At 39.7% G+C, this 12820-nt stretch overlaps 1 protein-coding gene across 1 annotated transcript in view; it reads right to left on the bottom strand.

Annotated features, from left to right (window-relative positions):
- Positions 1–244: 244 nt before the first annotated feature.
- Positions 245–12820, bottom strand: part of RLF (RLF zinc finger) — an 87375-nt gene continuing 74799 nt past the window's right edge. The window contains exons 7-8 of the mRNA XM_039255956.1: positions 11864–12005; positions 245–4928 (exon numbers count right to left, since the gene is read on the bottom strand). Coding sequence (XP_039111887.1) covers positions 282–4928; positions 11864–12005 — 4789 coding nt within the window. The 3' untranslated portion in view covers positions 245–281. The remainder of the gene's footprint in view (positions 4929–11863; positions 12006–12820) is intronic.

The following is a 12820-nucleotide window of genomic DNA, read 5'->3' as shown; positions in this document are numbered from 1 at the left end:
CCCCGATATATTTTGATGTATTAATTAGCACCAAACAAGAGTACAGTTCCATTTTTTTAATAAACAAAAACAAACAAACAAAAAAACCCCAATCAATAAACCAACTGGAGAGCTAATGGACTCAGCCAATACTGCTGACATAGATATTATACATTCATGTAAATACACAGCCTATTCTACCCTAAACAATGGTGTGGCTGGTTCACAGCCTTTGTTCAAATTGGCAATTGTCCCCATGTTGCAGTGTTGGAGCCAGTCTGTTTCTAAAACAAAATTGCTATTTAGGAACTTCCTACACAAAGCTCATCTGTCTTTTTTGTTGGAAACAAGTCTAAAATTGGTGTGGAAAACTTAGATCTTTCAAGGACAACCACTGGCCGAAGATAATGAAGCTGTTTTAAGGCAAGCTCTCCACAGTCCGTTAATGCTTTGTCCAATACAACCCTCAGGTTTTCCAAGGAAGGGACTGTTGTTGTCTCAGCTACTATCAAAGGTGGGATTGCAGTCAGGTTCTCATGAATTGCAGAGTCACTGGAAGAATGAGGTATGTCAACTTCAGGGTCATTGTCATTCACCATATTATTTGCCATAACACTCCCTGTTAAGTCATTAGTGGGTTGTGAAGAATTACTTAATGTTAAGTGCTCCGAAGGCTCCCAATCATCAAAATCATCTTCTTTCTCCTCGCTTTCCTGAATAAATTTCAGAAATGAAGATTCAAATCCCATAGGTTTGTAAGTCTTCAAATCAAATGACCTGGGCTGTGGATGCTTCCTAAAATTCTCTTTTGGGACAGGAGTTGAATTTTTTACAGTGTTTTCTTGCCCTGAACTTTGCTGCCCAGTTTCTGAGTCTTTGATCCTTGGTAAAGGCAGCTGGAAACTTGTGAAGTAAGTCCCACTTTCAGTCCCACTAGGATTAGGTATGGAATTTTCTATTTTACAAGGAGGAGGCTGAGCTATATTACATTGTTCCAAAGAAGTGGTTTCTGAACTATGGTTACATTTCAAAGTTCCTCTGTAGAGCAAAGTATCTGCATCAAATACTGGTTTGCTTTCTGTACATCCTTTCTGACCTCCATCCCTTTCGCCCGGATGAAGGGAATCCATGTTCTGGACAGGCACGCTATCAGCTGGGGAATGGCTGTGCTTTGTGTGCTCTGATTCACAGCTATTTTCTTCTTTCTTTATATAGGGCTCTGCTTCAGAAGGGGGCTCCTCCTTAATTTTGGTACCATACTTCACACAAACGACCAGGTTTTCCATCTGTTGCTCTAAATAGGCGCTACTCATCTGATGGGTACGTTTATAATGCCTCACTATGCTGCTCTCCAACTTTACCACAGATAAGCATCCTTGAACCATGCAGGGGTACTGTGTGTGCTCAGACTGCTCCACACACATATGGAGGGCTTCAGCTCTTGTTTTAAAACTAATCGGAGCCTTCTTTTCTTTGATTAAACTACATTTTTTAGCCTTAGCATTAAATGATCTCCTGGTAGTCTGATGTTCATGCCCCTGAGTGAGAGCTGTTGGACACACCTTTTCACTCCTTAGTAGCCTTTCATTTGCCACTTTCTGGCTTCTAAACAGATCATCATAATAGTCCTTATGTCGGTAATATACATGTTGAGAATAATTACTACGATGGGTGAAGATCTGGCCACAGCCATTAAGATCACAATGAATTTCATATTCTGAATGCATTTCTCCTTCAATATTATGCTGTTCCATCAAGTGGTGCTTCAACTTGCTGAATGTATAAAAAACAGCAGGACACTGAGGCTGGTTACAGGAAAACCTTGCTGCAGATTCAGCTTCAGAAAGCACTTTAGGCTCTTCAATATGGTCTAGGTTATGAGAGTCACTACAGTGCTTAGCAAGAGCTTTGGAACACAGGAAACGTTTGTTACATTCCTTATATTTGCAAGCAAATATCTTTTTACATTTGACAAGTTCCCTTTTGGTTCTTGCTTTGTCTTTTTCTAAACATAATTGTTCTTTGTTGTACTGATGTACAGTTCTATAATGACGAATCAAGCCTTTTAGATTAGTGAAGGAGGAGTTGCAAGTTTTATGGATACAATGGAATGGTTTGTGGTATTTATTCAAAATATAGCAGAGATTTCCTTTAGCAACAGTTCTCCTGCTACCTCTTCCCTCTCTTCCTTCTCGTTCTTCCCTATGGCTACCTATGGGTGATGAAATATCAGATGTTTTACTTTCTGTTTCTTCGCAAGAGGACTCCAAATCTGTCTCTGAACTGCATTCATCCTTTTTAGAGTGACAGTGTGGCTTCTCGGAGTTACTGCTGGGGTCCCCACCAAGTTCTGTAGAGCAATCACCTTTCAATCTATCTACTGAGCATGGGCCTTCATGATCACATTTTTCATTATCTAGTAGTTTGTGAGTTACTCTGTCACTGCCAATTTGATGTTTATTTTTATAATGAATCCTAAGGTGTGTTTTTCTTGTAAATGACCTTTGGCAAATATGACACTGGAATGGGGAATACCGATGTTGAAACATGGTTAACTGAAGGACCTTTTCTTTTGAGTAATTGTGTTTTTTAAGATAATGCATTAACAAAGCCTCTCTGGTCACAAATTCGTATTTGCATCCTTGAAGCTCACAGAAAAAAGGCTTAGCTGCCAACTGTGCAAGGTACTGACTTGGCATATTCTCGTCTTGATTCTGAAAATTAAGGTCTGAGATGGTAGGTGAAACCGATTGAAGAGACTTAGCACCACTGGATGGGTACCCTTGCAATGACCCTGAGAAAGATCCATGCGTTATTGAGTTTTTCAAGCTTAAATGTTTCAAGCGTAACAGAAGTTCCAACATGGTATCCTCTGTACATGGCCTTTTAGAAGCACAAACAGAAGCTTCTGAGGAATAACCTTGATATTCTCTTTTGCATTTAGCATGAATATTGTGATCTAGACCTTCATCTGGAGAGTCGCTGTTTGTATCTGAGCTGGGTTTAGGTTCTGCATCAAACTTTTCAGTTGCTTGATTATGTTCATTACCCAAACAGGGAAAAAGATCTTTTGTCTTTACCTTTTTGGGTTTGAAGTGGTATGGATGAACCTTCCGTAGATGCTTTTGCATCCCTCTTGCATTTTTGTACGTGGAACCACAGCCATCAAAACCACAGGTAAACTTAGTCCCATCAAAGCAAACTGCCACATTGGAACATTTTTCTTTTAAACTGGAGGGCACAAAGACTTTCTCATGAGATAATAATATATCCTGCATGGTTTCAGAGTGATCCAGTGTATCAATTAACTCTTCATTCATGGAAGCTGAAGAGCTGTGACTCAACTGATCACTAGAATTACTGTCACTGTTTTCTTTCAGGTTTTCTGCAGTTTCTATTTGAGAACTAGCTGATCCGGCACAGAAAAGAAGATCCTCCGGTAAATGTGATTTGTCAGTTTGGTCAAGTAGATGAGGCTGATCAATGCAATCTTGCTTTTCACCTGGGGCAGCCTCCTCAAGTTTCACCGATTTCTTCACATCTGCATTTGAACTTTCAACGTTATGCATTGAGAGGTGATCCTGGTATTCAATTTTGGAATAATAGAACTTTTTACAGCCAACAAAGTTGCACGTGTAAGATGCATCCCTAAAGTGTTGTGCTTCGTGGTGGTAAAGCTGTCCCAAATCACTGAAAACAATATTACAGCCATTTAATTCACATTTATAACGCAGATCATCATGTTTCTGTTTATGGTTAAGTAGTTCATTCACTGATCCGAACCTTGCATAGCAATCTATAGATACACACATATACGGCTGAGGACCACAATGCACTTGTTCATGCTCCCGCAGGTGAAAAGCAGACATGAAATGTCGTCGACAATAAGTACACTTCTCTCTTCTATTTTTCATATCCAAGTAGTGCTTGGCATTTTCATCATTATTTTGGTGTTCAGCTTTAAGATGTACACTTAAGTATTTAAATTGCTTAAATACTCGGGAACAGTCTGTGCCAGGACATGGGTACAAATCTCTGTCTTGCAGGTGGCAATCTTCTAACTTGCTAAATGTGACATATTCATGAGACTCTCCTTTGGCTTGTTCATCCAATGATTGGTTTTGCTCCAGGTTTGCAGAGGGGCTCTTGGGACAAATTCCCTTCTGAGAGCCTTTCAAGAGTAATTTCTTTCTAGAGCGGTCCCTTCTGCTTGGTGGCATTTTAACATGCTCCATCACATGAGGAACAAATATTTCTTTTCTCTTGAATTTTTTAATACAAACTGGGCAGGTGTAAATTCCATCTTCCATATGCATCTTAGAATGATGAAGAATCCTGGCCTCTATACATTCCCGCTTACATAACAAACAGAAAAATTTATACTGAAGCCACCTCTGGTATCTTTCAGAAGAACCAATGGGTTTTTTGTCTCTTTTCTCCTTATGCTGATCTGTCAAATCTCTTCTTCTATATTGTTTATCTTCTTTACCTTCCTCGTAGTCACTGAGAAATGACTCTAAAACATCTGTGTCATTAATAGACATTTCGTAGCCACTTAGATCATCATCAGAATCAGAGGCTTCTTGTCCTAGCAGTTGGTGGCAGTGGCGTTTTAAAGTCTTCCAGTCCCAAAATTCAGGATCAAAAGGCCAGTGGGCCTTTAAAGCTAGTAAGAGCTCGCATCGGAGAGAATTTGGAACTGGTGCATTTTCTTCATCAAATTTTTGATCTGGTTGCAAATACAGTTCTTCCAACATATTAAATCCATCCAAACTAGGTTCAATTAAGAATTCTGTAAGCTGACAGGCTCGTCTGACCTCTAAATCTTCTGGTAAAAGACAAGCAATTGTTTTGCAAACTGATGCCTTCATTTCCTCATCCTCGCTTGATCTGAGTTGAAGAGCTCTGACACATAGTAAAACCGACACTCCGAGACCAGCATCTTGTGCCTGTAAGAAAAATGGGGAGGGGAAAGAAGTTATTACTCTTTTTCATTATGAAGTATTACAGAACTTTCACTGGTAAGATACACACTTCTCAAACTTTAGTGTTCTTAAATTTATTTTTAAACTTCTTTCCTTTACATTTAGATCATTCTTTTTTTAATTTTTAAATGTTTTTTAAATTATTTTTGAGGAAGAGAGTGAGCAAGCGGGAGCATGAGCGGGGGAGGGGCAGAGAGAGAGGGAGACACAGAATCCAAAGCAGGCTCCAGGCTCCAAGCTGTCAGCACAAGAGCCTGACATGGGGCTTAGACCCATGAGCCGCAAGATGATGACTTGAGCTGAAGATGGACACTTAACGGACTGAGCCACCCAGGTGCTCTGATCTTTTTGACTCAACATGCAAAGAAAGGACTGGATTAGATGCTACAATGTACATTTATAGAGTGTCCAACTTTACAAGGCACTGCATATTAAAGCACGATCTAACCCTTAAGGAATTTACTTATATGCCAAATGTATAAATAATAAAGATACGTGAATTCAAAGGAAATCAGGATAAATAAGGTCATTGAAGGATTCAAAGAAGAATTGTCTTAGGCTGGTTAGGAAGGACAGGGCTTAAATAAGTGGGTGAAAGAGGACAGCTGTATAAAAGTTTGTCTAAGACTGAATTCAATTTAAGAAATTCATGTGTCATGAACAGCTGAGTGTTTTCAAAATCTCAAGGTTGAAATAATGATTCTCCCTATTTCATCCTAAAAGATTTAGTACTTTATAGCTATAGGTATACTCAATCTCAAGGTTCCCATGGGGGTAAAATTTTCTTAAATTCCTTCTATAGTGGCAGGTTCTCAGGAACTAGTCAAAAATCAGGAAAAAGAGGAGTATGAGTGCTCAGGTGGTTGGGTATCTGACTTTGGCTCAGGTCATGATCTCACAATTTGTGAGTCTGAGCGCCACAGTGGGTTCACTGCTGTCAGTGCAGAGCCTGCTTCAGGTCCTCCATCCCCTCTCCCTCCCTCTGCCCCTCCCCAGCTTGTGTTCTCTCTCAAAAATAAATAAACATTATGGGTACCAGGTGCTGGGTGGCTCAGTCAGTTGAGCGTCCAACCTCAGCTCAGGTCATGATCTCACAGTCCGTGAGTTCGAGCCCCACATTGGGCTCTATGCTGACAGCTCAGAGACTGGAGCCTGCTTCAGATTCTGTGTCTCCTCTCTCTCTGCCCCTCCCCCGCTCATGCTCTGGCTCTCAAAAATAAATAAATGTTAAAAAAATTTTTTAAAGAAAAAGATAAATAAACATTAAAATAAAGAAGTCAGGAAAAAGAACTGGTCATATATGATACAAGGCATATAAGATGACTTACATGAGAGGCTGAAATAGAATATGAAAATACTATGAGCAAAAAAAAGTAGGATTACACGCCAGAGTCATTTAAAATGCAAAGCATCATAGTTTTTTAAAAAGTAGCTTCTATGTCTACATTGGGGCACAAATTCATGACCCCGAGATCAAGAATTGCATGCTCTATAGATTGAGCCAGCCAGGTGCCCCAAGGGCATAAATTTCTGAGTCAGATTTTGACTGCCTTTGAACTCCAGCTTAACTGCAGTGACAAGTTCTTAATTCCTCAGCTGTATAAAATGAAAACAGTAGTGGTAATATTAGATTTCCCTCCTAACATTGTTATAAAAACAAAATAAGCAATATAAAGTGATTACTACATTGTTGGCACAAAGTATTCAACAGAATACCATGTAAAATAACAGGATAAATTCTACTCTTCAAATTGGTAATCAAATTGTTAAGCAATTATACTTCATTCTGAGTTCTAGGAACACAGAGAAACAACTACCATCAATTTATAGAACCCTCACTACATTCTTTTTTATTAAAAAAAATTTTAATGTTTATTTATTTGGGGGGGAGGGGGGTAGAGAGAGGGAGACACAGAATCTGAAGCAGGTTCCAGGCTCTGAGCTGTCAGCATAGAGCCCAACATGGGGCTCAAACCCACGAACCACAAGATCATGACTTGAGCTGAAGTCGGGATGCTTAACCGACTGAGCCACTCAGGAGCCCCTGAACCATTACTACATTCTAGGCACTATGCCAAATACTGTTTTCACACATTATCCTCATTTTATAGATGAAGAAACCAAGACTCAAAAGATTAACTGCCCAATGTCACTAGCTAGTAAGCAAGGGAACAAGGCTTTAAACTTAAGGCTATCTCTGTGCATAAATTAAGTTCTTAACGAATTTATAGCCTTTATGAATTTCAAAGCTTATGTGACATGGCTATATCCTATGTGCCCTATATATAATATGCCTGCCACTCTTTGTTCCAATAGCTACCTGATTTAAAATCAATTTATTCATGTCTTCGAAATTCAGTTTCCACGTTTTATATCCTATAACTTATTCACTACTCTTAACAAGTAACTTCTTGGTATATCTGTTCAGAATGCATAATGGTATAGTCTGTTTTTTTGAAAAGTGCTCTTAGTAATTTGGTAGATTTTACCACTGCATCCAGATCGGGCTATTTAAGAATAGAGGGGCGCCTGGGTGGCTCAGTTGGTTAAACATCTGACTCTTGATTTCAGCTCAGGTCATGATCTCACGGTTTGTGGGATCAAGTCCTGGATCTGGCTCTGCGCTGAGGGTGGAGCCTGATTAAGATTCCCCCACCCCTCCCTCGCTCATGAACACTCTCTTTCTCTCAAAATAAACATAAAAAAAGAATAGTTATTCTTTGCAGTTTATCTCATTCTTCCAAAAAGGAGTTAAGTAATAATAATAACTTGTTGAGAACCTATAAATTATTTTAAAACTTACCTGACCCTCTAAGTCCTTTGTGCTCTGATTTACAAATGATAATCGTATCACATTATGCAATTTGTCAACATACCCATGGTCTAGTCCTGACCCTGCTGCAAACTAGGTTTACAATCTTTACAAGTCATACACCTCTAATTTTGAGCTTCTTTATTAAAGAGAAGGAATTAAACAAGATAGTCCTATTTTGCAAACTAGTAAGCACTATATGTTCCACCAAAAAGGGCCAAATAAATTGGATTCAAGTTTCTTGAATGTTCCCCTCTTCTTTAACTTCCACTTCAAAATATAACATCATCTACATTAATTCATACTGTTTTTAAAGTCTAACAACTCTAAGCACCTTTATTTTTTATTTAATCAATTAATTAGAGAGAGAGAGAGCATGCACGTGTGAGAGTGGAGGAGAGGAGGGGAGGGAAGGAAAGAGAGAGAGAGAGAGAGAGAGAGAGAGAGAGAGAGAGAGAGAGAGAGAGAGAGAGAGANCACGTATACAGCACAATGATGTGGGGCTCAATCCTATGACCCTGGGATCATGACCTGAGCTGAAATCAAGAGTCAGACTCTTGGGGCGCCTGGGTGGCTCAGTCGGTTAAGCATCTGACTTCGGCTCAGGTCATGATCTCATGGTTTGCAGGTTTGAGCCCTGCATCAGGCTCTGTGCTGACAGCTAGCTCAGAGCCTGAGGCCCTGTTTCGGATTCTGTGTGTCTCTCTCTCAGAAATAAAACATTAAAAAAAAAAAAAAAAGTTTTAAGAGTCAGACACTCACCTGACTGAGCCACCCAGGTGCCCCTAAGCACATTTAAATGATCTGGTTTAAGCTCTTCATTTATAGAAAATGGAAGCCCAGAAAATAAAGAGATACTATTACCAGACCCTCTCCATTATACACTGTTGCCTTCTGCAAAAGACCTGATGCCCACATAAGCATTTTTAGCATCATTAACCTGTTCCATCCCAAGGACTACGTCATTGGTTATAAGCTGTCTCCCAATATCCTTTGCCTCTTCTGCTACAAAAACACAAAAACAGAAGGCCTGTTTCGATCTGGTTATGAAGTAACCTGAAATAATAAATATGTCTCGTGTCTCCTTTGCAGCTAGATGTGGCTGTGTGTGTGCATTAGAAGGAATGAGGAAAAGGTGTTATCATGGTGTGGTTTGCCCCCCTAGCTCCCAGCCCCCTGCTATCAGGAATGGACATGATAGCTAGGATTTGAATAGTTAGCTTTTAGAACATGAGATGAAAACTATGTGTTGATGGCAGACAAAAAAGGAACCTGGGTTTCTGAAACGTGGAACCACTAAAAACAACCTTGGCCTGTCTGCCTGGATTACCTGTCTATATGAGAGAAGGGAAAATTTCCATCTTCTTTAGAGCACTACTATTGTGGGATATCTACCACTCATGGCAGAACTAGATTCTTTTTTTTTTTTTTTTTAAATTTCTGAGAGAGAGAGAGAGAGAGAGAGGGAGGAGAATCTGAATGAGAATGAGCAGGGGAGGGTCAGAGAGAGAGGGAGATACAGAATCTGAAACAGGCTCCAGGCTCCGAGCTGGTTGTCAGCACAGAGCCTGGCACAAGACTCAAACCCACGAACCGTGAGATCATGACCTGAGCCGAAGTCGGGCGCTTGACCGACTGAGCCACCCAGGAGCCCCATGGCAGAACTAGATCCTAATCAACAGAGATTAGATCATCTCTCTTTAAAAACCTAGAGGTGAGTCTCTCAATTTGAAAGGAATTCTCCATTCACTGCCCTTCTACCTACCAGTCAACATCTTTTCTTTTCTTTTCTTTTTTAAATTTATTTCTGAGAGAGAGAGAGAGAGCGAGCGAGCAGGGGAGGGTCAGAGAGAGAGGGAGACACAGAATCTGAAGCATGCTCCAGGCTCTGAGCTGGCAGTCAGCACAGAGCCTGATGCGGGGCTCAAACCCACGAACCGTGAGATCGTGACCTGAGCTGAAGTCGGACGCTCAACCGACTGAGCCACCCAGGCGCCCCTGATCCACATCTTTTCTGCTCTTTAGACCAGTTATCATGAACAATTATAGTGGAAAGTTCCCTAGACGAGGATTAAAGACGAACGATCTGGTTATGTAAGTAGACAGCAAATTTCTTGGTCTGTGTCAGAAATCCACTTTTTTTTTTTTTTTTTTTAAAGTAATCTCTATACCCACGTGGGGCTTGAACTCACAACTCAAACAAGAGTCACATGCTTCACCAACTGGGCCAGCCAAGCGCCTCAGAAACTCAGCTATCTCATTTTCTGTGATTCCTCGAGGTAAGCAGAATTCTAAAATGACCCTCAGTGACCTTCACTTTTGTATAATCTCCTCCCCTCAAGTGTAAGTGGAACCTGTAAATATGATATAATCCCTATGATTATGTCATGGCAAAAAGGTCTTTGCAGATGTAATTAAGGCCCCAAATCAGCTGATCTTAAGACAAGTGGATTACCTAAGTGGGCCTGACCTAATCTTTCAAGCCCTCTACATCTAGGTCTGGAAGTCAGATTTAGAGATTAGATTCAAATTAGGAGAATTTCTTACATGTCTACTGGCTTAAAAATGCAGGTATGGAATGAGGGAGGCTTCTAGTAGCTGAAAACAAGCTACGTCTGACAGCCAGCAAGAAAATGAGAGCTTTGGTCTTACAACGCAAAGGAACAGAATTCTGTCAACAAGAATGTGCTTAGTAGTGGATTTTTCACAGGCTTCCAGATAGGAACACAATCTGACCAAAACCTTGATTCTACCTTCCTGACAGTCTGAGCAACAAACTTGGCCATGTTGTGCTATGCCGTGTCCTACAAAACTGAGCTAACAATTGGGTGTTGTTTTAAGTACTACATTTGTGGCAATTTGTTATTCAGCAAATAGAAAACTAATACTTTACTCAAAAGTTACAAAATAACTTTTTTAAAGGCCAGTTCTAAAACTAATTAAAAAAATTTTTTTTAACCTTTATTCATTTTTGAGAGACAGAGTGTGAGTGAGTCAGGGAAGGGTAGAGAGAGGGGGAGACCAGAGGGAGACAGAGAGCCTGACATGGGGCGCGAACCCACAGACCACAAGATCGTTACCTGAGCTACTGAGATGCTTTAATCGACTGAGTCACCCAGGTGCCCCTAAAACTAATTTTTAAAAATAAGACAAGTTCGGTAATTACTTGAACATGTTCTTTCTGTGACAGGAGACACAACTTCATTCACAGTGATTAGAAATAGTTATCGCCTAACTTATCTGACCATGAATTTACTTTTTAATAAATGCTCTACCTTTTCCTATCTTCACTGGAAAAGACCAGACCAACATATTTCAAATAAAGTATAGGATACAGATGTTTACATTAGAGGAGAAAGGATGTCCAAAGATACAACTGTGCCTTGGCTTTAGTATAAACAATCTTTGGATGTGTCAAAGAAGTAACCCATAGAACATACCCATGAGCCATTACAGATATGGGTACATGGAGAGCTCTGCCATGAGCAGATACTAAAAACAAAACAAAAACAAACAGTATAAGGTTTGTCCTGAATCTCTAAGCTGATAGTCTTATATGTCTATAGAGCTCAAGTCAACACAAGGCTTTATATACAGCACTTCATTTCATGTAGGAAATATTTACTTCCTAAAAATATCTAACTTGTTTCCTACTGGTGTGCACAGAAGATTATAATTTTACATAGCTGATTCTGGAACTGTTCAATTATTCCAAAACCTAAGAAACATATCACTCTGTTCTTAAGGAAAACATTAAAAATATAATTATATTTTCTTTATTTTTAATAAGTATGACAATATGCAAACAAACTTGCCTATACAAAATATAGAAAACTGTTCTAGGAAAAGCAGACATAGGGTAGTTGAGGGGATAGCCCAGAAATATAATATTCCCTTCTGCCAGGCACTTCAAATCACTATTTTCCACTAAGAAAAACTGTGGATTCCAGGAGGTCAATGTGCAGAAACAGCAAGATATGTCCAATTCCATAATCTTCCCTCATCTAAAAGGAGTTGCCTGGGAAGTAATCTCCCTACTCTTTTCTTCAGTTTCAGGACAATCATCATAAAAAGCAAAATTACTCACTTCTGTTTGTATAACTCTAATCAGACAAAACAAATGCTGCTGTGTTTTAGCTATGACACCAAATTGACGACAGCGCTCCAAAAAAGTGTCCAAAGATGGGTCAATTCTTCTCTGCAGTTTACTCCAAAAGAGAGTCAACTCCCTATAAAAAGAAAGATTAAGGTAAAACATTTAAAGCAACTGGTATTTGCTGTCCACCCTCCAACCCCATTTTGGTTTGTAAAGGTAAATTGATAGTACACAAAAACTAGAAGGGAAAAAAAACCTGTCTATACTCTCTATTGCATTCCCTCACTGGTAAAATTGTTAAGAATCCTCCCTGAAAATTCCACCACTTCTTTTCTTTTCTTTTTTTTTTAAATTTTTATTTATTTCTAGGGAGGAGAGGGAGAGAGAGAGAGAGAGAGAGAGAGAGAGAGCGTGTGTTTTGGTGTGTTTTAGAGAGAGGGAGATACAGACTCTGAAATAGGCTTCAGGCTCTGAGCTGGCAGTCAGCACAGAGCCCGACGCAGGGCCCGAACCCACGAACCGCGAGATCATGACCTAAGCGAAAGTCGGACGTTTAACCGACTAAGCCACCCGGGCGCCCCCCACCACTTCTTTTCTTTGTGGTGGGAGAATATAAAAACAACAAAACTATTTCCTTTATGCTGACTTTTTAAAAACACTTAGATTCTGTCGTGTTCCAAAAGGTTTCACCCCTTGTACTGGTAATTACATTGACTGAATTAAACTCTATCCTAGTGGGTGGAGATCATCAGCTATCCCTACACTGCTAACAAAATGTATACAACTAATAAATATTCTAACAGTACACTTCCTCACTTACCTGGCCCTTTCTAGCTCTAAAATCTCATGAAGCTACTTAGGTTAGGCATGTATTTTGCAATGTTTAAATATGACTAATAAAATGAGCAAAATGGCACTTTTGGAAATGGTGAAAATACAAGAATCTTA

This window comes from Hyaena hyaena, unplaced genomic scaffold (assembly GCF_003009895.1).
Source record: "Hyaena hyaena isolate Hyena2069 unplaced genomic scaffold, ASM300989v1 scaffold_551, whole genome shotgun sequence".
In the NCBI taxonomy this organism is placed as follows: Eukaryota; Metazoa; Chordata; class Mammalia; order Carnivora; family Hyaenidae; genus Hyaena; species Hyaena hyaena.
The sequence above is the reverse complement of the archived record's forward strand: the minus strand, read 5'-3'. Positions and strand labels throughout refer to the sequence as shown.